The following is a 27,069-nucleotide window of genomic DNA, read 5'->3' as shown; positions in this document are numbered from 1 at the left end:
CCATCTTCTCGATCGATGTGAAATTGTGAGCTATCAAAGAAAGCAACACTCCACTGGCGCCAGCTGGTAATCAGGGTACCATTAATTGTCCGTCAGCGCCAGTGAAGAGCAGACAAGAGCACATGGATGCTGCAAACTACTGGCTTTGTTGACGCGCTCCATTCGCACAAACACGACACCATTCGCACAAGTCTCAGAGATCTGCAGCCATGGCAGAGATCTTAGCTGGATTGCTCACTTCCGCCGTTGTCGGCATCCTGAAAGATAAGCTGGCCGTCGCCATAGCGGAGCAGGCCAATTTGCTTTGGAACTTCGGCGACGACCTAGAGGACATGAACTCAGTGCTGGAGGCCATCTCAGCAGCACTCCAGGATGCTGAGAGGCGGTCGGCCAAGGAGAAGTTGGTGCAGCTATGGCTCAAGCGGCTCAAGCATGCTGCCTTAGACATCGCCGACATGCTCGAAGACTACCAAGACACTAGCGATCGGTTAACTGCAAAGGTGCGTGGTTATACATGCTAGGATCTATCTTCAATTCCTTTGAAACCGATCGCATCCCTCCTTGGGAGAACTAATTCATTATCAATTTGACACTCCTATTTTGAATCAAATGTCTTCTCGATCTTGCTCGTGTTCGATAGATCTGATTTAGTGCAGAGGGGTTTGGTGCGGCACAAATAAACTTTAGGCTATAGCAAGTGTGTTACGCTTGGATACACCTAAAATTTAAGGCAAGAAATATTGCACAAACTTACTTTTATAAGTCATTTGGATTATTGTGTTTCCTCCTATAATTGATTTTGTGTCAAAGAAATATACCTTCTTTTTTAGCAAGGTTTATTTTTTCCCCTTTGTACTGCTCAGGTCCTACTCCTTGGGCTGGGTTTCATATACCTGATGATGTGGTTGGATAATAGCTCAATAAAAGGCCATCCATCTGGTACCTGCCTCGATACTGCCAGTAGCGGTTAATATCGGTCATCTCAGCTAACATACAGACCTCTTAAATTTGAAATATCTAGCCGATTAGCCAGTTCCTACTTCAGTTTGTGGTTCAATTTCCATTTAATAAGTTCATATGATCTGAAGCCTATTAGCTTAGTGTAGATTCCAACTGAGAATAAATGAAATTCTTGCAGAAGCCAGGAGTGCTTTCTTGTCTACCAGTTGCATACAAGAAGATTGTCGTGGCTAATAGGATGAAGAGCATGAGAGAAGAACTGAGGAAAATCAACAAGGAATTTCGGGATTTTAAATTCTCAGAGGGTGGCACTTGCACATCTATCGAGCAACATGATGACGATCGTGAAACAACATCACGTTTGCCTGAAGAACCAATAATTGGGAGGCATAGAGAAAAGAAGGAAATCATAAACATCTTAACCTCAGGTAACAACAATGATGAGACTGTGATTGTTTCTATCCATGGCCTTGGAGGTATGGGCAAGAGTACTTTGGCACAACTAATTTACAATGATGCACAATTCAAGAAGTATGACCATCGAATATGGGTTTATGTGTCCCGGGATTTCAGTCTAAAGAAAATAGGAAGCTCTATAATTTCTCTAATACCAATAGAAGGAGGCCAGCAGAATAGGGATACACTGGAAGCCATAAATCAGTGCCTAGATAACCTACTCCGTGGCAAGAAGGTTCTTATTGTTTTAGATGACTTATGGGAGGAAAAGGAAAGTGAGTTGGGGAAACTGAGGAGTATGCTTCAGGTGGGCAAGAAGGGCACTACCATAGATGTCATAGTAACCACGCGCAAGGAAGACATTGCATGGAAAGTTTCCACTTGTACACCGTACAAGCTGCAGCCTTTGAACGATTATACATGCTGGGAAATAATTAAGAGATATAGCAGGTTTGAAGATCAACATTACCAAGAAAGATTAGAGAAGATAGGATTGGACATTGCAAAGAAATGTGGAGGTGTGGCATTAGCAGCTCAAGCACTTGGATACATGCTACAATCCAAAGATCTGTCTGGATGGACAGAAATAAACAACAGTGATATCTGGAATGAATCATCTGAAAATAACGGTGGTGTGCTCCCGTCCTTGAAGCTAAGCTATGAAAGGATGCAACCACAGCTAAGGATATGCTTTTCTTATTGTGCCATATTCCCAAAAGGCCATCATATTGCTGAAGATGATTTGATTCACCAATGGATTTCTCTTGGTTTTATCAAGCCATCGAAGGGGAAGGAATACACCAGGCAACTTTTGGGCATGTCCTTCCTTCAAGTTTCAAAGTTGCCCAAGGTAATGTTGAAGTATATATAACTACCAGAACACTACTCTTGCCTGTTGATTGATCTGTTCGCATATTGGTTGTTTTTGCCTACTACTTGTCATTACCACAACTCAATTGATGACATTTGACTTTTTACTATTGTAGGATATGGAATTATAATATTATTTTCATGGGTAATTTTTATCCTAAATTCAGTTAAAGTATAGATAAGGTGTTGGGGGCACACTACTACCTATTCTTGAGTTTTCCACATATATTACTAAAAACAATTTCCTTATTTAACCTGCCTTCCCACATGCTTAGATTATGGGCTTCTTGCCTAGTTGGAAGAGTCTAATGTAGCTTTGAACCACACATGGAAACACATTTGCACATAAGGAACCACTTGTGAAGATACCATTTATATAGGTGGATGGGAATATTTTCCTATTTCCTATTCCATAGTGGGATGGTATATGGAAGGATCGTGCGAGAGGGGAGGTCATGGTTCTGAACTTAGGAATTTGCACGCGTGCATATTTCACATGAAAAATAAACATAAGTCTGGCTAGTTGGGTCGGCCCAGCTGCAAAAATGATTTTTTCCTCAAATTTTTTATGTTGTTTGAGTAGATGTTTATATCTTGTTGCCCATTTTTCACTTGTAAAAACCCACATTTTCACGGGCATTCAGGTGCAGGTCCTTCCTTAAACCCCTGTGCAAAGGGGTTACCAACCGACTATACAAATATTTGATGTAATAGTGTCAACATGTCTTTAAGAATCTAAGAAATGCTTGAAACCGTCATACATCAAAGCTCCAGCAAGGTCCTCTTTTCGGATGTGGTAGTGTGGCTAGGAAACCACAATGTTAAGTAGTGATTAGTCAGATGATTGCATGGCATAAACTATGCACTAAACCATTGTTAAGTCGAGGTAGGGATGATTAGTGCACCTATATAATTTGTTAAGGGATCAAGTAAAACATCAAAATACTTAGGGAATAAAAATTAGGAAAAGTGCATTTTTATCTCTGAAGTCTTACAAAAGTGTGGCATTCATTCTTTATGTTTCATTTGGTGTAAATCAGCCCCTTAACTTACTAAACCGATGCATTTGTCATCCCCACGTAAGTTTGATAATAGTTTAGTGTCATATAACATCGGTTTAGGCCATGTAATCATCTTACTAATCACTGCTTAGCTATGTCTAAAGTTGAGTCAATTGCTATAATAGCTCGGTATGAATCAGTTCTGTTAATTTTTCCGATAATTTTATTTGAAAGAAATTTAGAAGATTTATTAATTTTTTATTGGTTTTATATCTTCGACTAAGCATATTACATTGCTAAGCATGGACTAGTCAGATAATTTCATGGCATAAACTGTCATTAGATGGCATTGAACCATTGTCAAACTTAGGTGGGGTTGATTTTCACCACATGAAACATGAGAGATGAATGTCAGACTTTGCAATACTTGAGGGATGAAAAATAAACCTTTTCCCCAAAAGATACTTTCCTTTTTTAACAAATTGGCATGGGAGTCCCCTACCTGTCTTTTGGTATATATACATACATATGTATGTATGTATGTATATAAGAAAAAATGCATGTACAAAGAAGTTACAAATAAAGCTCACAGGCTAGAAGAGAGGGGGGGGGGATTAAAAGTTACAGATTACTCATCCAATTATCCAAGGAAAGCTTCACTATCGCTTTCTTCTCTGAATAATTTCCACTTAGCCATATACCGAACACCATTATCAAAGATAATATTGTTGTGATGACACCAAATACACTAGCTAGCAATGATGATAATCTCGCTGAAAACTGTTCTCCAAAAACTAAGTCGAGCCTGAATGATCATAGCTAAAGGGTCCAGCGAAATGTTGGGATCCAACCACGGGGAGAGCTAGATAACAACACACTTTGGGGGAGAACACGGCTTGACTTCGGAATGGGATGATTTGCAAACTCTTTAACAAACCGTCCTGTCAATGAATAGTGCGTCCATTACAACAGGGCGGTTCGCCTCCTTATATGGTGCCGTAAAGCGACACATTTACATACCGTAAACACCCTTACTCAACTGCTATATCCTAGGCATATGCTTTACAAAGGGGTAATTTGACCCTGCTGCACAACACGTCGCACAGTTTTCGTTACATAATTGCCCCCGCCCAACTGCTACATTCGCAGGATATTCCCCCTAGCACGGTCTTTTCAGCCATGCTTTCTGCACCTTCCCCTGCCTCAACCCCGAGTGGTCGTCGTGCCCAAAGTCTCTCCGACTTTGTGCGCCGCTTCCTCTCTCGGCTTCGTGCCAATGAGATGGACCTCCGTGTGCGATCGCGAAGCCGCCCTCCGGATCCGCTCTGCCACCTCAGTGCTTCGGACCTGCGTGCAAAGAAGGGAGAGGGGGCCTGCCCCTTTAGTGAGGTCACAGTAGATTAGCAGTTGAATCTTGCTGTAGCCTCAGGCTAACCCTTTGAGGCCAAGGGCTAGGGCCGACCGAAACCGAAATCTGGTCCCCGCCAGCTCCGAGGTCGATGTTTGCTTGGGCGATCCCCAACACGAAAGATTCCACACAATTCCCAGGAACACCCAGCACATTTGACTGAAACAACATTCAAAGAATAAGTGCATCAGTTTTTCTTCAAAACCTGCTGAACATAGAACACATGTGTAATCATCGAGATGCGTGTTCTAATATCATCTGAAGAGGTTTCTTGTATTCAGGCGATCTCTTAGCAAGAGCCAAAAGCAAAACTATTTGTTAGTCCGTCCTTTCAATTCTCATTAGTTTTAATAGTAATAAAGTACTTCACCAGTCCCATAACTCGCAAAAAGTAGAATCAAGTCCCTAAACTTTGCCCTTTGTCATTGCAATCATGTGCATAGGACCGATAGTATGTTTTACTTTTTTAATAAGTAATATTTCTTTGGTGAAGATATGATATACAATGCATATTTACTAATAAGTAAACCAGGTATCCTCATAGTTTATACACATGTAAACTTAGGATTTAAATTTTATTACAAAATGAAGAAATTATTAGTTGATATTTTAATGGAGTTTGGTTAACTTATCATTTCAGACTTCGGGAGATCATATGGAGCGGTACACTATGCACGACCTTGTGCATGATCTGGCAACATTAATCATGGGTGATGAGTTAATTGTTTCTAATGTTGCATCGAAGAATAATAAAGCACATAGCCAAAAATATTGTCGCTATGCATCAGTTATAAAATATGACCACGCAACAAGGTTATCCAATGTTTTACCCTCAAAGGTGAGGGCACTTCATATCTCAGATAGCGGCAAGCTGGATCTCTCTTGTGGGGCATTTTTGTTTGCAAAGTGGTTGCGTATTTTGGATTTTAGTGGATGCTCTGGTATACTATTTCCAGCCTCTATTGGGCAACTGAAGCAGCTGAAGTACCTTACTGCTCCACAAATGCAAAATGAAGTTCTCCCAGAGTTTATGACTGAGCTATCAAAACTGCAGTACCTGAACCTGAATGGATCTTCTCACATTTCTGCACTACCAGAATCAATGGGCAAGCTCTGGGGTCTGAAATATCTGGGTTTGTCAGGTTGTTCTGGCATATCAAAATTGCCAGGATCATTTGGTGATTTAAAATGTATGATGCATCTTGACATGTCAGGTTGTTCTGGGATAAGAGAACTGCCAAATTCACTTGGCAATCTCACAAATTTGCATCATCTTGATTTATCTAAATGTTCTGGTGTCAAGGAAATACCTGAATCTTTGGGTGGCCTTATGCATCTCCAGTATTTGAACTTATCATCTTGTCATTATATCACACGGCTACCAGAAGCTATAGGCAGCCTGGTCAATCTGCAGTATTTAAACATGTCACAGTGTGGTGTCCGGGAACTTCCAGAGTCATTTAAGAGGCTCCGTAATATATTGCATCTAGATTTGAGAGAGTGCAATGATATTGAGAAAGGCTTAGCAGGAGCTCTGCATGGCCTCACTGCATTACAATATCTGGATATGTCAAAGGTGCGGGTCACGGAGAATTTGGAGGAAGATCTACTTGTAACTATGAGAAACCTCACCAATCTTAAGGTTTTGAAATTGGAAGATTTCCTATTTGGTAGAAGTACCAATCTTAATTTTGTTGCTACACTTACCAATCTGGAGCATCTGGACCTAAGGGATAACGGATTTGAGCATCTACCGGAAGGTATTGGTAATCTCAAAAGGCTGCGTACACTGAATCTCAAATCTTGCGGGTTGCTCAAGTCCCTCCCAGAGAGTATAGGTAATCTCAAAAGGCTGCATACACTAGATCTCAACAATTGCATTGTGCTCGAGTCCCTTCCAGAGAGTATAGGTTGTGCAACTGGGTTAAAGTCCGTACTGCTCAATGGGTGCCCACACAAATTGATAGATCAGGCTGGTTCTCTATTGCACTATTCACTCACATTACCACTCTTTAAGGTTCATGCTGATGACGTCAGTGCTCATAGCAATCTGCATGTGCTCGAGGGTGAAAATGTCGGTGAGTTACATATAGTTTGCCTTGAAAACGTAAGACTTCTCGAGGAAGCACAAAGACTTAACCTGTTGACCAAACAAAATCTTTTGACTTTGAGACTTATTTGGACCTTGGATGCTAGTCGACATCTGGAGGACAAGCATTTGTTGGGACAACTACTGCCACCAATGAGCCTGAAGGACTTGAGTCTACAAGGTTATAGCAGTCCGAGCTTTCCTGGGTGGCTCATGGCCATTTCTCATCATCTCCCGAATCTTACTTCCATTGTATTGTTCAATCTGCCTACATGTATTGACCTACCACCACTTGGACAGTTGCCGTACCTTGAGAGCCTGCATCTCTGGTATTTACCCAAGGTTTCAAAAATTGATGGGGGTATCTGCGGTGGCAAAGGAGCGTTCCCCCAATTGGCAAAGTTCACAGTGGCAGAGATGGATGGTTTGGAGGAGTGGAATACAACATGCCTTGGCGAAGATGGTGTGGAGGAGTTCATGTTCCCTATGCTAGATGTACTCTTGGTACAGAAATGTCCAAAGTTTAGGTTGAAACCATGCCCACCCAAATGTCGTGAGTTCACAATAACCTATAGCGACCAAGTTATATCTTCACTGGAGGAGATACAAACCAGCAGCCATCGCTGCAACTCTACTCCAACCACCACCAGACTGGCAATCAGCAGCACTGTCTATGAGCACCACAGTTTCAGGCTGTTTCACCACTTCCCTGCCCTCCAGGAGTTGGAATTCTCCTGGTGTTCAAATCTGACGAGCTTGCCGGAGGGCATACAGCAACTCTCCTCCCTTCAATCGCTCGAGTTGAGTTATTTTGACAGCATATCAGCACTGCCGGAATGGCTGAGCAACATCTCCTCTCTTAAAAAGCTCGTCATCAAGGCCTGTAGGAGCATCAAGTCTTTGCCTGCATGTATACAGCACCTCACCAACCTGCAGGAGCTAGTTATTGATCGGTATTACAACAAGGAACTGCAGCAATGGTGCGAGTCAGAAGAGAACAAGGCCAAGCTCGCACACATTAACATAGTAAGTTCACACGACAAAACAGCATTTATTTTTCTCAATTCAGCAATCAAGTTTTCTCATAAAACTGATGTACTTCATATTTGTTTTCAGCAAGCCAAGTATATATCTTCATTTATTTATTATTTCTGGAAAATAGTAAATAGGGTGAAATCACACCATGGGTGACAATGTACATGAAATTCACTGAACGACCTCTATCTCAGTAGTTAGCTAATGATCGATACAAATATTTTTGTTAATTAGAACTGTATTTGACAGACTACTTGTGTTTGTCAAAAGCAAACAGAGTACAGATAATATGTTAAAGTAAGAAAAATAACTAAGAGGATAACATAACAGATGCAAAAACCGTATTTTGTTTGTTGTCTACAGTAGACATGATCAGATATTTTTTTGCTAGATGTCTAGATTTCCATGAATATAAGCTATAGCTAATCACAGTCACACTTTTTTCAACTTTGCAGATGTATAAGTAGCTTAACCAAGTACCACAAAAAAGGCTGGTCAAAACCAGCTGGGCAAAAGTGCACTTCTTTTGAGCCCAACATACACCCAACATACTTGCATTGCCTTCACCCATTCTACTTCTCTGAAATTCCTTTTGACCCCAGCCTGTCATGTGGCTGTGAGACATTTCTGATCAACAAGCTCAAATCATGTTGACTCAAAGGATCTTCATTAGCAAACTATACAAATGAACTCTAATGCATTAAGGCTTTCAGCATGGACCCCCCAGCCTATTGCTTTCTGCATTATCAGATCTCAGATACTGTGGAGCTTATACAAGCTGCAGTGTTATTCACTATGGTTCCTGCATTGGCCATTAAGGCTTTCAGCATGGACAAACATTGGAACTCCATCTGCTCCTGTCAGTGACTTGTGACTGTACAAACAAACTCTGTTCATTTCAAATTCTGCAATAGCTTTTTTATCTTCTTCTGAACTTTCCTCCCCTCCTCTTTTCTGTAATCTTTTTGTATTTTGGGCAAATGGGCAGACAACTCTTCTTGAATGCTGAATGCATCAAATAAACAGAAGTTGACAACAGAAAATACAAATATTCATTGACGCAGGACAGGTAATTAGCCTTTTGCACAGTTGCTTGCCTGTGTTTAATATTTCATTTGTATAGGCAGCACTCTTGCAGCAGTAGTAATAGAATGACTACTACACACCTGACCTTCAGCATCTCATCTCCAGCTGTTATGTGCACGCCTGCTGTTATGTGCCAACAGGTCACTGCTGCTAAATAAAGTGTTACAGGGTGACACAAAATCCCTCCTAAAAGCGAGCACGCTGCAACGTACTGAATTGAAGTAGAAAGAAAAAAGAAACAGAGCAAACAGATGCTCCAGCTACAAATCATTTCTGGTATCATACGCAATAGATGCTCCAAATTAAATATTCAGGCGCCACGACACAAGGTGACACAAAACTTGTCAAAAAAAAAATGCCGCTACAAGAGCCCCCTCATTCCCAGCACTGCATGTGTTCCCAGCACCACCACGCAGGCACCTACATCATCAAGTGTGACATGTGAAAAAAGAAATTTAGTGCACCTACATCATCAAGTGTGACATGTGAAAAAAGAAATTTAGTGTGATTATTGTTAGATACAGTAAGTATCAACGTTCTATATTTACCGTCATGAATTGGTCCTTGGTCAGGTTCATTATCCTTACCTCATCTTTTTTACCTTCATATTTCTGTGTTAAGTGTAGAATTCGATGATGGCTTGGATGCGTGACTCGTAGTGCATATCCTTCGCAAGATTCTTGGAGACCTCATCACAGACGGCGTTCGTCCGAGCCTCGAAACCCTCCTGGCATTTGTAGAAGTCCTGCATATATATAGAGGTGTATATAGTTATTATTTCAAGATTGTACAGTACAGGTGATGTATTGAGCAATACGTACCCACAGCTCGCCCTTCACCCGCAACGCCTTGTTTGGGAATGACCTATTTTCACGGTCAGCAAAGTCATCGGCAGCGACGTAGTGGTCCCACGTGTAGGCCGGCTCCACTCGTCCACCGCGCTCGACCAAGCTCGGGAAGTGTATCCTGCACAATAGGCCAAGGATGCCGTTGACCTTGCGGTTGTGATTACCCCCACTGAGCTTAATACAACTCATGCACAAGTGATCAATTATTAGTTTCCATTGTAATTTTCAACACATCAAACGAAAAATTATTAAGAATATCTAAAGTCACGTACCGCTTCCCACTGGGTTGAATCAGCGGGCGTCTATGGAAAGGTATCGGTCGAGCCAGGAGGGACAACGAACCTCGCAACCAGATCTGGGTCTGCGAACCCCCTACCTCCCCCTCCTCCCCCTCCTGCTCCTGCTCCTGCTCCTCCTCCTCTTGCTCCTGCTCCTACTCCTCCTGCTCCTCTTCCTCGTCACCAGAGCCGTATGCGGAAGGTATCTCCTCCTCAGCTGGCGACTCTATTTCAGGCGACGGGTGCCTCAACCCTTTACCCTTCCCTCGACCCCTGCCTTGAGTCTGGACCTCTTCCTCGACCTCTGCCCCACCCCTATCTCGACCGCTGCGTCCACTCTTCCCTCGACCTCTTCCTGAAGAAAACCCTGAAGAGGACCCTGAAGCTTTACCTGTAACTTTTTGATACAAAGCCGCGACCTTCCTCATACCGCCCACCATTGCTCAATCACCTGCAATTAAAAGGAGTAAATCAATCAGCATAATATAAACAAAACATATTTAGAAACATATGCAAAATAAACTAAACATTCTTGAAAAATAACATGGTATGACAAATAAAAAATCGTACATGTATTAGAAGTAATCATCATGATCGAGATTAACAGGATCATAAGTCTCATCATCACTATCACGTGTGTCGATATAATCATGCCCGTGCTCCGAAGGAGGAATGTCGTCGATCGATGGCACACGTGCATATAGATGCTTCCATGATGCTTCCTTTTTTTTTAAAATTAATGCTTCAATGCATGATGCTCAGGTCCATATTTATTCTCCGTTTCATCGATGCTCGTTGGCTCGCGGGTGGCCTTGGAGTGGGGCGCATGACGAGAGGGAAGTCACTGTCGGCGTGCACCCTCCCTTCCCCGCATCGCGTATTCGCGTGAGGAATCGCCGTGGGCCGTTTCTTACTACCCTCAGCGAAATGGCACCGTCCCAATCCACCACCTTGACCGTTGGAAGCCCTGGCAATACTATTGCCGCTCGTTGTCTCGTTGAGGTAGCATACGGGTAGTGTTTTCTGTCGTTCAATTCTCCTCCAGCTCTCGGTGCCAGCACTATTGCCGTCGTATGCTTCTGCCGTGAGAGCACTAGTATTGTGTAACAGGCACCAAGGCCGTTCCTCGAGTAACCATCAGTCATGGTCATCTCTCCCTCTCCCTCTCTCGCTCTCCCTCTCTTCCCTCTGGTAGAGTTCCATGCACTAAAGCCATTTGATAGTTATGTTTCCAAGGATATATACCACATAAACAAGTTATCATTTAACTTCGCATAATGTACAACTTAATTGTTTGCTGTTTTCAAGACTACATGCAAGACACAGAATATCTTGGAAATAGACAAATACTGTATGCATGGTTTTATCCTCATTTAATAAGAATGAACTCCATTAAGAATGACCTAACTGCACCTGATCCTTGTCCTTGATGCGGGTATGTTTGTTTGGGCTTTTACTATTCAGAAATGGGTTTTTATGGGTGGCGGAAAAGCTAGCTTTAAAAGAAAAGTAGAAAAAGGCCATTCACGTATTGGCTTTTGAATAAATAAAATGCATAATGCATGTAATACCTCTTGAAACAACATCCTACAAAAGTCATCAAAGCACCTATTAACTTTGATATTTTTCGGCTTCTAATACAAATCCGATTTCTACTTCTCAAATCCTATTTTTGAAGTTTTTTTTCATGTTCCAGCTTGTGGCTTTTGACTAAAAGAAGCACAAAAGCCAAAATAAACAGGGTCATAATTGAGCTTACTTGACTATGTGATGTGTAGCTCCTAGATTCGCCAATTTGGAAACCCATTAGCTTATTTGTTATGGCAAACATTGCCTATACATGTTATATGTTAAAATTGAGGCTGTTTGTGATAATCTGCAACTTTGGGGGCCTCTTTACAAGTCTACCATTTAAGGGGCAGCTAGGGATGGTAATGGATCATGACCCTTATATCTCCTTCACAATCCAATTCAGTCCTATCTATTTTTAGCTCAAAATCATATATTATTATGACCCGGTCCTTATTGAGCCTGATCAGCTAAATTAGAGCGCCCTTTACCACCTGAGCAGCCCTAACTCGAACCGGATCATAGTGTTCTGTTCTTCACCTTGGGACAGAGCTAGTAGGGGGAGGAGAGGCTTATATACACCAGATCCATACAATAGAAAGTAAAATCCGTAGGATTTGGAGCCTCTGCATCCTCGTTGGCTCCCACCTCTTGTATTGCTTATTCATGCAGTGGATTGCTTGCTGCCACCCCCTCCCTCCACCGGTGTTTTTCTCCGCAAGAGGTGCCTACTCTTGATTTGATATTTTCTTTGCAAGATGAGCTGATTAAGTCACCATCTTGATTGCTATTGATCCATATGTGAAGTGGTTACTTGTATGGATGATGAGTTGGCATGAAAGACATATGTGTGTTTTTTGATATGCTGATATGAGATGATGTGGATTTATTCTAGTGAGCTCGTTGCTGCAAGTATTTTCTTATCGAATCATTGGACAGCTTGCGGTTTGAAAGTTTCAAGCATGATTGTTGTTTTGTTCATGCAAACAAGATGTTCGGTGAAATGTTTGTGACAAGTTAGTTTGCCTATTTGATTATCCCGCTGCTCCATTATTATCACAACCTAGTTCACACCCCTCGTGATGCTGTTTCCGAAAGAGATATATGCATGAAACACCCAAATGGTAGATACCTTTGCAATTTCTTAAACAAACAAGTGAGAAAAGTCACCTAAACAACAAATCACTGCATACACTAAAATATTTTAAGCTTATCCCGAGCATCAATGCTAATGTCGAGATTAATTCCTATCCGGGACGCTGAGCTATTCGATATGGATAGACGGAGGGCAAATGCCGATTCCAAAACGACCAGACCGGAGCTTTGCTTTTTGTTAGAGCAGTACCGTGTAGCTGTCCCCGCCTTGTGCTAGTAGTAGGGAGGGAACAAATTGAGATTACTGCCAGTGCTGTAACGGATCAAGGATCATAGATGCAATCCCAATAGCGCACAGTTCTGCGAGACACACCCGCGCCGCCAACCCCCCCCCCCCCCCCCCCCCCAATGCGAAAAAGTGTGCCGCGCTTTCCAACTGCCTGGCACCATGGCTTCCCAGTTTCAGACTTTCTTTTTGTTTTATTTGTTTGAGATGAGCTTCAGACTTCCAGCACTCCTATACAAGAGTAACTCCAAAAATCTCCCTTAATATTACCTTAAAACCTTATTTAGGGGAAAAATAAAAAAACTCACCTCCAACAGCTTCCCCATCCTTCCCGTAAAAATGCGCGGACGCGGAAAACACCTCCGTCACCCCACATATATATGGGAGACTGATGCTTCCCCAATCACCCTCCCCGCTAGACCCGCTCGAGTTCCTCTCCCGGTCCTGGAGCGCATCCGGGCACACGTTCGCGCCCCAGCCGCGCGTTCGCGCCCTAGCCGCCGACGCTGACGCCGGCCGCGCTCGTCAGCCCCAAATGTAGTCGTCATTTTGGGTCGCGGTCACCGCACGGTACCGCCCCGCGAGGCCCCGTCCTCCACCGTGAGTTGCCTACGATCGAAACGCCCATCGCTCTCGAGAAGCAAGAAGGGAGGTGCGACGCTGCAGGCGGTGGGAGCAGCAGGGAGGGAGGCGCGGCATAGTGAGCCGAAGGGAGGGAGGAGCGGTATTGCGAGCAGGAGGGAGGCGTCGCGTGACACGGCAATAGGCTCGAGGCTATTGCGAGGAGGCAGCAGGCATGCGGGTGGGGCGCGAGGCATGGCCGAGCGGAGATGGCCGGTGCATGTCCGAGCGAAGGCCGGGCACAACTATTTTCTTCTCTTCCCCTCCTTGATTCAGCTAGTACCTCTAGGGATTTGTGCAGATGAGTAGTAAAATGGGTTCACAACACATCAACAAAGCTTCAATTGCGAGTAATTGATCTAGGATTTGACGAAGATGATGAATTTTAGCTAAGGACGGATGCTAACTTTGAGGTTAGGGAAGAGAGAAGCCTCGTGCACCAGCCACACGAGGAAGAAGATAAGCCTGAGTGACCAGCCCAACTAATGGCCTAATTATGATGATGTGGTCTGTTTTGAAATATTGGGGGCTACTTATTAGCAATCTGCTGTGGGTTGTTATGTTTTTTTTGGAAAAAATTTTGGAAGAGCTCCCGATACATAGTTTTGGGGAAGAATTTTTTAAGAAGTTACTATAAGAAGTCAAAAAGGAGCTGAACCGCAAAACAGTATATATAACCAGCCTAACCTATTTTTGCTAAATTTCATATCCTAAATTTTGAAATTTACATGCTGCATACATTGACAATTCTGATTCAGTGATCCACTTGCGCTGGTAAAAACTCACCTTTAGTCTTAGTTGGATAGGATTAAATCTCTCTAAAAATCATCTGGGATAAATTTTTCAAGACAAGAAGGGAGCTAAAAGGTTCCTTTATTTTCGGTTGATGTTACCAGTAGGACTAAAAAATTAAAAAAAAAAAGCGCTCCGCGCCGCCGCCCGCCTGCCTCGGCTCCGCCTTTGCTAACGACCATTTTTTAGTCTGTTTTTTTCTTTTGACCGGATAATGATTTCAAGCCTTTGCTAACGACCATTTGGAGCACTGTCAGCGGTAGAAAACGACCAAAAGACTAAACAAAGAGGCAGGAACCACGGGGCCAAATGCGCCACCTTGCTGCGCGCTGACATGTGGGGCCGGCGTTGAACGCGGCCGTGGCTACGGAGGCCGTGCGCAGCTGCTTTATATGCTCCCTGCCAAAAAAACAACAGGCGCATTCCGAATTCCCGTGCTCTGCAGCCTGCACACTGCACTGCTTAGAGCTTGTCTCTCCTCTCTCTTCCATCTGTCTCTTCTTCTCAATCCCCGGCGCTGCTCCTCAATCCTACCCGTGCGCCGCGGGAAGGTTCTGGAAGCTCTCCGATCCGGAGATGAGGAGGGGTGTCCGCGTCCCTCGCCGCGCTGCTGTGCTGCGGCTGCGTCATGGTCCTCGCCGGTGCAGCCGCCGCGCAGGGCCCCTGGCTTCCCTACGCGTACAAAACCCTAAGCGGTAAGGATCAGCCACCTGCAGCTTTCAGCAAGCTTGTCTGTCGCCTGCTCTGCTTCGCTTCGCGCTCTTGTTAGTGCTCTTGTTAACATGGGAGATGAGGTGCGTGCTTCCATGGGTTCTGTACGGCAGCCGGCGAAGCCGATGGGGAATTTGTGGGTGCTTATTCTAGAGGCGGAGAGGCCACCCCCTTTTGCTGAGGATTATAGGAAGTTTTCTCTCAACCTTAGTGGTTACACGAAGTGGAGTTGTGCTACTGCGTGCACTGCAGCTACAGCAAGTCAGCAACCACCTTTTTCTTTGGGTGGGGGTTTCAAATTTGTTTCGTTCGAGTATATAAAAAAAAAATCTTGTTTCGTTCATTCGTGTGGTCAAGCCTTGCCAAATTAATTGGGTGATGGTTTGAGCGGATATTCTCTAAGGCCTCCTTTGGAAGCATCGGCCGACCAGCTTCGCTCCGGGGGAAATGCCTGGGACATACGCATCCCACCCCAGCCAGGGGAGATCCGCCCCTAATCCCGTGTTGCTGTTTAGGAGGCAGACTTCAGAGGAGACCCGCCCGTACCCTAGCTGTAAATGTGCAAAAAATAGCCCACAATTCACAAATATCTCAAAAAATACCTAAAAATCAGGAAAAAAATTCAGAAAATAAAAAATAGCAACTTAATAAATAAAATCCGTAACATGTCTACAAGGTCAACAAGCAACATCAATCACCAAATTACATTCGCATCCAGCTGGACTAAATGAACTTTGCATGTTTTAAGCATCTACTTAATTAGCTCCAATGCTTTCAACTCAACTGTGGCAGCATAATCTAATTATTGTATAAGAGATTTGGCTAGTAAAATAAGCCAAGGACCTTCCCTCCAACATTCTTTCTCCTATTCATATTCTTCAACCATTCACTGTTCACTGATTTAAAAAAATAAACAATAGCTAGCATTGAAAAGTTGTAGACAATAAACAATAAACAATTTTAGTCAGATCTCCTAAAATTATACAGTATGATTATCATGATTTTGTAAGCATTTTATATTTCACAAGCTTCCTAAGTTGTCTACTTAATCTAGTTTGGTTTGTGCCCAAATCACACATAAGACGGTAACAGAAATGGTAAATGGACCAGACAACATCCTACCAACCATGCACATTTTCTCCAGGCACTGCATGAAGCCAACAAACTTGTGCAGTAACAAAGTTGACACTTGACTTCATCCCTAAATTTCATGGACTCAAGTACCAACCCCAACTTGTCCTGAAAAACTGCTACACCATGCAGGCCGACTGGCTGGAATGTGAAACTGTGACTAGAAACTAGCAAGGCCAGCTGGCTGGAATGTGAAACTAGCAAGACTGGACATGGAAAGAACTGATGCTCGTAAAACACAGGAAGCAATCATCCAATATAGTATTATTAATATGTAGTTGACCAGTTATTTGTAAGCCAAGTAATACAACTTAAAAATTACTATGCATGCATACTACTGGTTTACATAAAGCAGGTATCAGACACAACCATGCTAGAACTCAAATCAAAGATCTGGCACAACTAGGCAATAGGAGAAGTGGCAACTTACAGTCATATATAATGGCCACACTCCTATAATATGCACATTCAAGGACAACAAAAATTGTGTATTCACGTATATGCAAATTTCACAGTTTTTCTACTTGCTACCTCTCTTGGCTAAAACCAATGCTCTACGACTTGTTCTTGATCCGGCACCTTCCTCTTCTCCTTGGCTACCACGGATAGCATAAACTGCTTTTAGCACCTTCCTCTTCTCCTTGGCATCGTTCTCATGCAGGCAACAGCACCACCTACAGTAGGACAAACAACAATCTTGTTAGTTAAGCAATTGGGCATGCTGTGACTGACATGAATATCCAAATTAAAAGGTGGACACTTGCAGACATCATACTAAAAAATAATAGGTAGAGCAGCCACATAATTCTAAAATAAATCCAGTAACAAGTTTAAGAAGCAGACTAGGACATGGTTCATACATACTGCAAGACTATACAATTTTTGACAATAGCTTTAAAAAATGAATAGCCACATGCAACAAGTAAGCAATAAAACAAAATTAAGATCAATGTTGATCACACAGTAGCAACAACGCTCACTAGTAAGCTCTATTTATTCAAGATTATTTTATTGCCCTCATTGCAGCAAGATTAGTCCATTTCCTATTAAATGAACAGTAATAAACGACACAGGTGGAAAGGGAAAGTAACAAAAAAAACTAGTTGAAATCTCTTCGCATGATATGATGTGAGGAGAATAATCTGAACCGAAAGAAAGTCAGTGACCTCATCTTTGTTCAGCCATGGTTGTCCTTTGCTTTGCTCCGTTGTTTATCTATACCAGACCCTCACTTATTTTTTTCAACCCTTTTCTCTCAAGCTTAATTTAGCATAATGAAGAAGCAAAGCAGCAAGGCTTAAAAAAATAAGCACTTACAAATGAAAAATGAAAAATATTGCATCGCAGTATTGCAAAACCACCTACAAAAAGTCGCAGCACACAACAAATTGAGGGAAAGATATAAAAATGAACCCAGGTACTATAATATGTTTCACATGCTGCTAGCACAAATCATAATTTACTAGGCTCAAATTATGATATATTGCGCTACATTAATGCTCACTTTCTCAAAATTTGGCCCAAACCTTACCTAGCATACAAACCCAAAAGCTATTATCCTATGCTATTCAAAAATAATCTGAACTAGTTAAGTTGAAAACCTGGAACTCATATATACGATTGTAAGCATATACATGAGGAACTACTAAGTGAAACTTTAAAAAAAAGAAAGAAAGCTAACATTATTTTGGGCATGCATCTCCTACCTTGCCTACTGGAGTTCTGGTCCTGGACGATCCATGAGAATAAATGGCTACTATACTATGCCGTGATCATCTTATGAAGCACATGAGTGTTCCTTCACGCCAACATCAACCATTGTCAAATTCTTACCATGACAGACCTTTATCCAGACAGATAAGAATGCAATTTAATTAGTCAAAAGACTCAAAGCATACAGTACATTATTTCAATCAGAATAATTTGTCAGGTCCACTTTGTGAATCAGGTTCCTGCATATTTCCTACAGTCAAGTTCTAACTCAATTGTTGACATCGAAACACAGTATTTCTCAACAGAAAATCACATTTGATTTCTGAATTTTTTTTTTCTAATTTGAGCATGCTGAACAACCAAAATTACAAACTCCCATGAAACCAAGGTTCAGGAGCAATGACATATCTCACATGCATATAAGATTTTTTTTTTAATCAAGGAAACACTAATACATCCCTATGCTCTCCACCACTGTTGTTATCTATACTTAGCAATGTATCACCAACCTAAAGTGAGTAGCAACTAGTCCTTGCCTATAAAGAAAAATTAATTACAATGAGACGCACTAGCCATCCCCATCGTCCAAGAACAAGCGATGTAGTGCAAGTCTGCAATACAAGGTAAGGGTCACTTACCAATCCAACAAGTCCAGATCAAAATTGGAATATAGATCTCCGTCCCAAGAAAGCCCAATACTAGAATAGTGTAAGAAGTCCAGACCAAAATTGTGGAGAGTGCAAGAATGCATCATAAATCCAGGCGCTGCATTTTTACACTCTCCACAAAAATCCAAGGACTGTACTCGCTGTACTTGCTGATCTTGTTGGAGCAACGAGCTTGGGGAGGGAGGCCACAGGCACAGGTACTTGGGGGTACTGCAACGGAGATTGCCGGAGTAGTAGAGGAGGAAGACAAGGTGGAGACGCGGCGGTTGATGTAGAGGTGGCTGCCGACGGGGACAGGAGCGGAGCGCCTGCTTGAGGGGCACCGCCGGAGATGGGGAGCTAGAGAGGCGTTGCCGACGGGGAAGCGGCGTCCGGACCCTCGAGGTGGTGGAGCGCTAGCCCGTGGAAAACGTGTGGATCGGGTCACCGTACCCCGCGGCGTCGGCTTCGAAAGGGCGAGGCAATTTGCCCCGAGGCCAGAGGGTCGCGCGGGCCTCCAACCCGAGGAAAATGCTGGGATCCCGCCGGGGTTTCGCGTTCCCAAAGGGGCCCTAACGGGAATAATCATGTGCATTTGTCGTGCAGGTGATGCTCCACGAGTTGTGGCCAAAGGCGGGTTCTCAGGAGTGTTTCCCGACTCCAGCTCAGATGCCTACTCCTTTCCGTTGATCGCCAGCGCACCCGGTACAACTCTGTGGTGTGACGTCCAGCTGACAAAGGATGGCGTGGGAGTCTGCCTTCGGGACATTAACATGGATAATTAATTGCACCAACGTCGCCCAAGCTTACCCTGCGAGAAAGCGGACCTATGTCATCGATGGCGTGCGGAAAAATGGATGGTTTGCTCTGGACTTTACCAAGGATGAGCTTCAGTCTGTTATTTGTGAGTATAACAATATCATTGCAAACATTTCACTATAGAGCAATTGGATTCCGTAAGCTCTCACTACGGGAGACAGGAACATTGCCGAGTGCCTGGGGCACTCGGCAAAACCCCAAAAACACTCGGCAATGGGCACACGGCAAAAATCCTGCCGGCAAACAAACTTTGCCGAGTGTTTTTTGCCGGGCACTCGGCAAAAGCTTTGCCGAGTGCCCAAAAAACACTCGGCAACAATTTCACAAAAAAATAAAAAAAAACCAGTCGCTGGCTGCTGCCGCCGCCACTGCCGGCCACCACCACCGCCGCCGCCGCCACTGCCGGCCACACGCCGCCGCCGTCACTGGCCCAAGCCGTCCACGCGTGACGTTGCATGCGTCTTGTACATCATCGATCTCTGCAACTAACTGCGATGCACGGCGGCATACAGGCTTACCGACGGTGTACTCCATGACGACGGCGACGGTGAGCACGGCCCAGAGGGTGAGCACAGCCCAGAGGGCTCCCCAGACCTTGCCCAGCGCCGAGAGGAGCCCCTCCGCGCACCTCACCAGGAACTCGACATAGCCGCCGGTGCCGCCGCCGCCGGTCGTCACTGCCTGCTGAACCTCCATGGCAGGCATCACCCTCCACCTGGCCCGCGCCGCCATCTCCCTCCCCCTCCATGGATCTCGCCGCGCCACCGACATCTCCCTCCCTCGGCCCGTGCTGCCGCTGTCCCCTCCGCCCCTGCCCACGCGCGCCGCCGTCTTCCTCCCCCGGCCCGCGCCGCCGCCGTCCCCTCCGCCCCTGCCCACGCGTGCCGCCGTCTCCTTCCCCGTCCCTAGATCTCGCCGTTGGGGGAGGGAGGGAGGGAGGGAGGGGCGGCCCCGGCTGCCGGATGTCGCCGGTGGGGAGGGGGCGGCCGGAGAGGGAGGGGGAGGGAGAAGGAGGGGGCCGGCGCCCGGATCTCTCCGGTGAGAGGGAGAAGGAGGGGCCGCCGCCCGGATCTCGCCGAGGAGGGGCGCGGGGAGGGGGCGGCCGCCGGGGGAAGGAGTGGCGGCCGGGCACCGCCGGATCCGGCCCCGAGGGGCCACCACGCCCCCCGCCCACCATGGCCTCCGCCGGATCCGGCCTCGAGGGGCGGCGCGGCGGAGGGGAGGGAGGGGAGGGGGCCGCCGGAGGAGAGGGGAGGGGGCCGGGGCCGCCCTGGGTCCGCCGGAGGAGAGGGAGGGGAGGGGGCCGGGGGGGCGCGCTGGGTCCGTCAGAGGAGAGGGAGGGGAGGGGGCCGGGGGGGAGAGGGAGGGGAGGGGGTCGGGGGGGGGGCGCGCGTGCGGCGGCGGCGGCAGGAAGGAAGCGGGGAAGAGGGGAAGAGAGGAGAGTTGGGGGCGATCGGGGGGGGGGGGGGGGGTTTGTTTTGTGGTGGGCCGTCTGGTTTGCCGAGTGTCGTATGTGGACACTCGGTAAAGTGTTTCTTTGCCGAGTGTCCAACATAGGACACTCGGCAAACTTTTTTTGAAAAAAAAATTAAAAAATATCCAATAGTTTCAAAAAAATACCAAATTTTCATATGAATCAATATATGTTCTCTATTGACTATACAAAAAGTTTTGTAGTCAAACCAAACTCGACCGTCACTTCGACTCTAAATCTTACCGAATCCTCTCAAAGTTACTATTCTTCTTCTGAGATGCTTCGGTTTGTAATCATTGCACATGATGAAATGTGCAAAACCTTCTCAATTTTTTTCCATAGCCTCCACGTATTATATCATCACATCATGACAAATCTCATGATTTTCAGACTTTGCTTGTTTTTTTTACAATTTAAAAATACTACTACCACACGTTCATGGTCGTGTTTCTTGAACAAGATGTTCGAAATTTCTTTTCATTTCATGGGTCAGGTCTCAAATTGGGCCAAATAACATGAATATCATTTTTCTACTCATTTTGTTCCATAATTTGAATCACTTGCAGTTCAAATTTGACTTATACCAAAAATTTCCTTGAAATACAATTAATTAAATAAATATAGCAAATAAATCCAAAAATATACTAATTTTTAACATGGAGTACCAAATGTTGTATGTGGAGAGTAGAAAAAATTTCGTGGTGAAAAGAGGAAAAAAAATTATTTTTTTGCCGAGTGTCAAAAAAACACTCGACAAACCCCCTCTTTGCCGAGTGTTTTTTTTGACACTCGGCAAAGAGGGTGGTTTGCCGAGTGTTTTTTATTTGACACTTGGCAAAGCCTCGATTTGCCGAGTGTTTTTTATTTGCCGAGTGTTTTTGGCTTGACACTCGGCGAAGAGCTTGTTTGCCGAGTGCTCGGAAAAAAACACTCGGCAAAAAAAATACACTCGGCAATTTCTAGCTTTCCCGTAGTGTCTACACATCTCAGATGTGTAGTAAGTACAAACTAATGATAATTGGGTATACGCATTAGCAGTCTTTACTCTTTAGTAGTATTTTTCCCTCACAAAGAAAAAGACTAAGTATGCGCAGACATGCCCATGGACACACCACCATGGAAGAAAAAGGAGGAAACGTGGTTGCCTATCTTGACTCACCACGGTTATGCATTTATAAAGGGGTGAAATTCATCAAGAGATATGCATGAGTACGGTTGTGATCACCTAGGACTCATTTGCTTTATATGTTTGAATCACAACAGGACACCATCTATCTCTAAGCAAACCGCCGGCCTAATACTATCGGCCTAAGATCACAACTGTACGGTGCATGACTCATTGAGTCCGAAACATATACAACCATATTTGTTTACACACCAAGGTCATGAATCTTGAAACAATGTAACATATTATGATTTTCGTTGTGTTTAGTTTTATTTTATTATTTTTTAACTAGTTTCACATTATGAGCTTCCTTTTTCTCTCAAGTTGTGTGTACTCAATAACTCAAGCATTTGTGCTTTTAGTGCCTTATAAATACTTGCTGAAAGCGTGATGATCTAATGATGTAAGCTTCTTTACTCTTAACTGATTATCTACTATTTTGAGCAGTAACACAAGCAATTTGGTCTCGCACCCGCAGATTCGATTCTGTCGGATATTCTATCCTCTCTGTCACTGACTTGCTGTCCATTGTCAAGCAGCCTTCTGTTTGGTTGAATGTTCAGGTTGAGTATTGTCCTTGTAACTTGGAATTTGTTGTTGCTAGTGCTACCTTCAAAAGCTTATTTCTGTTTCATGTGTGTAGCATGACACCTTCTACAAAGAACATGGTTTGAACATGAGGAACTACATACTTTCCATCCAAAAGCGTGTATCTGTGGATTATATCTCGTCACCTGAACTTGGCTTCCTCCAAAATATATCTGGAACAGTTCGTGGCAAAATAAAGCTTGTGTTTAGCTTTCTTGATAAATCCCTCTTGGATCATTCTATAAACCAAACATATGGTTCACTTTTGAGTAACCTAACACTTATTAAGTCTATTGCATCTGGCATAATGGTCCCGAAGACATACATTTGGCCAGTGACAAAGGATAACTATCTACAGCCGTCCACATCAATTGTCGCCGAAGCCCACAATGCAGGGCTGGAAATATATGCCTCTGATTTTGCAAATGATAGAATTATTCCCTATAACTACAGTTATGATCCATTGGCAGAATACCTAAACTTTATCAGCGATGGTGGCTTCTCTGTTGATGGTGTATTGTCAGAACACCCTTTTACTGCGTCAGAGGCTATTGGTAAGTTACTAAGTACATGTTAAAGACTCAACTATAATACTATAGATTGGAATTGCAGAGTGCAAAATAATCTTACCGCACTTTAAGATATGGTTGTGCTCATTGTGGAAATTTTCTTAGGATGATATTTGTGAACAAATAAGCAACATTTTCATTTTAATGCCTTTGAATCTCCTCATCTGCAGGTTGCTTGGCTAGTCTGAATTCAAGTAAGACTGATCATGGTATGTCTCATCTCGGTGTAAGACCTACCTTAGTAGTTTTACCATGATGGTTGAATGTATTCTATTAAAACTCTGTAGTGTTTTTATACAGGGGAACCCTTAGTTATCTCGCATAATGGGACTGTACGGACCTGGCCTACCATAGTGCAATTAATGATGGCGCAGATGTCATTGATTGTCCTATTTAAGTGACAAGTGATGGAGTTCTTATGTGCATGAGTTCCATTAACCTGCTTGATACCACGAATGTGCAGGGAACAACTTTCAGCTCTCGTAGTTCTGTTGTTCCAGAAATTCAGGCTACAGCAGGAATCTTCACATTCAACCTTACTTGGGATGACATTAATAGTAGCACCTTAAAACGTGAGTTTCTTTTGTATCATTATGTAGATAAATTGTTGTTGTTGTTTTCTACCTAAAGTAAATGGCAAATAACATTATAGAATGGCTTACAAAAAAGCACAACTCATTAGTAGCCTTTTGACTTGCTCTTTTCCTACAGCCAAAATATCTTCCCCAGTGAGTGATTATAATCTTGTAAGGAACCCAAGGTACACAAATCAAAGGAAGTTTCTGAAGTTATCTGACTTTCAAGCAATCGGAATGGATAAGGATTTGTCTGCTGTCATGATCATCATTGAGGTGATAACTTTTGCTTGAAGTTTTGGTTATTTTGATATGACCCATAGGGTTAATCTTTATAATTTACTAGTCCATCAACCCGTGCTCCCGCACGGGCTAATGTTTTTATAAGCTATTGTATTTGAAAATTATTTAGAAATTAAACTCTTAGCTAATAATCAAAATTGTTTACCTACTACTTTCTTATTTTCCCAATACTTCAACATAATACTTATATAGATATGTACCTATCTTTGTCCAGTTGTGATTGATTTTTAATTAATAATTATTCTATGCACTTTTTCATTCGTATTTATACTTTTTCCATTTTGTATCGCACCTCCAATCCTCTATACATTATGTTTAGCATACAAATCAATATTTTTCATCGATTCCGCACATACATGTATACATGGTCTAATGGTGGCACTCATCATGTGTATATACTTTAATGTAGTATTTTTATATTAACAATGACATAAATAGGTAATTTAGAATCATATATTAGTTTACTTTTTGACATTTCTATATGATGCACATGAAGATAATTAGATTAAGATTTAGGTATTTACTTTAGGTTATTTTTAATAACGACATATGTGGGTAACATAGATAAAATTTTAGAATGACATTTTAAGTTATGCTTTATAATGATGTGTATTAGTAAATTGGATGAAGATTACGTGGTTACTTTAGATTATGTTTTATAATAGCTGAGCTCGGTAATTTAGATATAGGTTTGGAGCTTATTTTTGAATATTTCCACAATGACAGTGGTGGATAACTTTTTAGAAAATATAATAAATCAATGACTATGATTATTAGAGTTTACAGGATTGGTGTTTGATGTTTTTAATTTTTATGAGAATGTCTCTTTTTTCTTGCTTGTCTCATGGGAACTAATGCGGAGCCTCCAATGGAAAAAAATGAGACTACATTGCTACAAAACTATTACCATAAGTTACCTCTCGTTTGTTAAATATTCGAACACAAATAGATATTATACTTAATATGTTCATCCAATTGTGATAGATTTCAGTTAGTAATTACTCTATAATATTTTCAGCCATATTTATAATCTTTAACTTTCCACTTTGGACCGCATGTATGGGCTTGAATTTGTTTAATGAACCCTAAGTTTGAGTGCTCATAAATTTAATAGAACTATCCATAATGCTAAATATAATTTTAGCATAGAAATGTATATTCCCGTAACTTTATATCCTTATAAATGGTGACACACATCACACATCATACGTATAGACCTTAATTACTATATCGTATACCAATAGTGTAAAGATATAGACGATTTAGAATCATATATTGTTGTATATTTTTAATGAAGGTTATTTGATTCAAACGTAGGGTTACCTCATGTTATTTTTAATAATAGCATGTGTGGGTAATATAGATGCAAATTTAAGGGGTTACTTTAAGTTTTTTAAAGTAATAGCAGTAGCCAATTCAGTTGCAAATTAGGGAGTTATTTTAAATATTATTTATAATGGTATAAGTGGGTAATTTTGATACATATTAGAGGGTTACTTTAGTTTATTTTATATAATGACATAGGTGGGTAATTTATATATAGATTTAGGTGGTTACTTTAGGCTATTTTCATAATGGTATAGGTGGGTAATTTTTTAGAAAATATAATAGATCTAATGGCTATGATGATTTGAATCTGTCGATTGATGGTAGGATATTTTGCTTTTTTGTGAGAATTTCTAGGATTTCTCTCTTTTTCTAGAGTATCCACCTAGGAATCCTAGGTGGCTTCATCTGGAGGCTTCAAAAGGAGCCTCCAATTAGTAATAGTTTTCTAGAGTATCCACCTAGGAATCCTATGTGGCTTCATCTGGAGGCTCCAGAAGGAGCCTCCAACTATTACAGTAAGATACCTGAATTTTATATCACTATTATGAGTATGTGGCAGTCAAAAGTTTACCAGATAGTAAACTTTCAATATCTTGAAGAATAATCAATATAATTTATTTTAACGAAGAGCTCATGATCTGTTTTCATTTTTTATATTTTTAAATGGTATAGCTTAATTGCTTAACTGTTGTCATCTCGATGAGTTCTATATCTATTATAGACACACTGAACTTGTACTCGTATAGGCCTCTGGGATTAGATAATGGAAAGACACTATTTCTTTCTCATGGCCTACCACATATTCTATTCAGCTTTGCATATGACAAATACCTTGACTTATCTCAAATAAGTACAGTTCTTTATTCATATATCATTCTATCTTTTGTACTGCAGAATGCTGCATTTGTGGCAAAGTCATTAGGAATTGACATAGTTGATTCTGTAAATGCTGCCTTAAGTGCTGCTAGCTACGATAATCAGACTACCAAGCAAGTTCTGATCCAGTCGAAAGATAGTGCTGTTCTTGTCAAACTGAAGCAGCAGAAAACAAAATGCAAGCTTGTTTACACTCTCCCCTTAGGCATTGGGGATGCTTCTACTTCCTCATTAGAAGCCATGAAGAACTTTGCTGATGCTGTAGTTGTTGATAGGAAATCTGTTTTAACCTTAAGTCGAGATTTTGCGATCCGACAGAACAATCTTGTGAAACATCTACAGTCAGCAGGGCTAGCTGTGTACGCACAGGTGTTCTGGAATGAGTTTGTATCACTACCGTTGGACTTCTTTGCAGATGAAACTGTTGAGATCAATTACTATGTTCAATCATTTAATCTGTCAGGCATCATAACTGACTTCCCGAAGACAGTCAGAAGATACAAAAGTAAGTCTCGTTTGTCATCTACATATATATGGGTCGTGATTTTACTGCTTGCATCTACAGGGTATGATGGAAAATAGCATGGGAACATAGCTAGTTGTGCTTAGGCCATTTTTAAAGCCTTCGCAATGGTGGTGCCATTTTCCGCTCCACTGTCATGTAGCTTGTGCGATATCAAAATTTCGAGTTATGATCCCACATTCACCCTGCTTTTGCCATAAGATTAGGGAGGTGATTATTCACATTCTTTCGTAGGGTTAATCTATTATAGTA

The 27,069-nt window shown here is 42.6% G+C and overlaps 1 protein-coding gene, 1 long non-coding RNA gene and 1 pseudogene across 3 annotated transcripts; 2 read left to right on the top strand and 1 right to left on the bottom strand.

Annotated features, from left to right (window-relative positions):
• Positions 1-9,750, top strand: LOC117833319 (uncharacterized). 2 transcript variants are annotated; one of them, XM_034712771.2, is made up of 4 exons: positions 1-500; positions 1,139-2,266; positions 5,336-7,810; positions 9,532-9,750. In XM_034712771.2, the coding sequence occupies exons 1-4, from the start codon at positions 210-212 to the stop codon at positions 9,562-9,564; spliced, it is 3,927 nt and encodes a 1,308-aa protein (XP_034568662.1). In that variant the 5' UTR covers positions 1-209; the 3' UTR covers positions 9,565-9,750. The 2 variants fall into 2 exon arrangements, with proteins under 2 accessions (XP_034568662.1, XP_034568663.1); XM_034712772.2 differs by lacking the exon at positions 9,532-9,750 and adding an exon at positions 8,275-8,928 and having other exon boundaries at positions 3-500.
• A 5,649-nt stretch (positions 9,751-15,399) lies between these two features.
• LOC117866654 (uncharacterized) lies at positions 15,400-19,127 on the bottom strand. The gene is made up of 3 exons (XR_004642958.2): positions 18,588-19,127; positions 17,943-18,079; positions 15,400-16,910 (listed from the first exon to the last, which is right to left on the bottom strand). It is a non-coding gene; the product is annotated as an uncharacterized lncRNA (long non-coding RNA).
• On the top strand, positions 19,049-26,876 carry LOC117866653 (glycerophosphodiester phosphodiesterase GDPDL4-like; annotated as a pseudogene).
• Positions 26,877-27,069: the final 193 nt, after the last annotated feature.

The sequence above is a fragment of the Setaria viridis genome, chromosome 8 (genome assembly GCF_005286985.2).
Source record: "Setaria viridis chromosome 8, Setaria_viridis_v4.0, whole genome shotgun sequence".
NCBI classification, from domain to species: Eukaryota; Viridiplantae; Streptophyta; class Magnoliopsida; order Poales; family Poaceae; genus Setaria; species Setaria viridis.
This window is presented reverse-complemented; position numbering and strand designations above follow the sequence as displayed.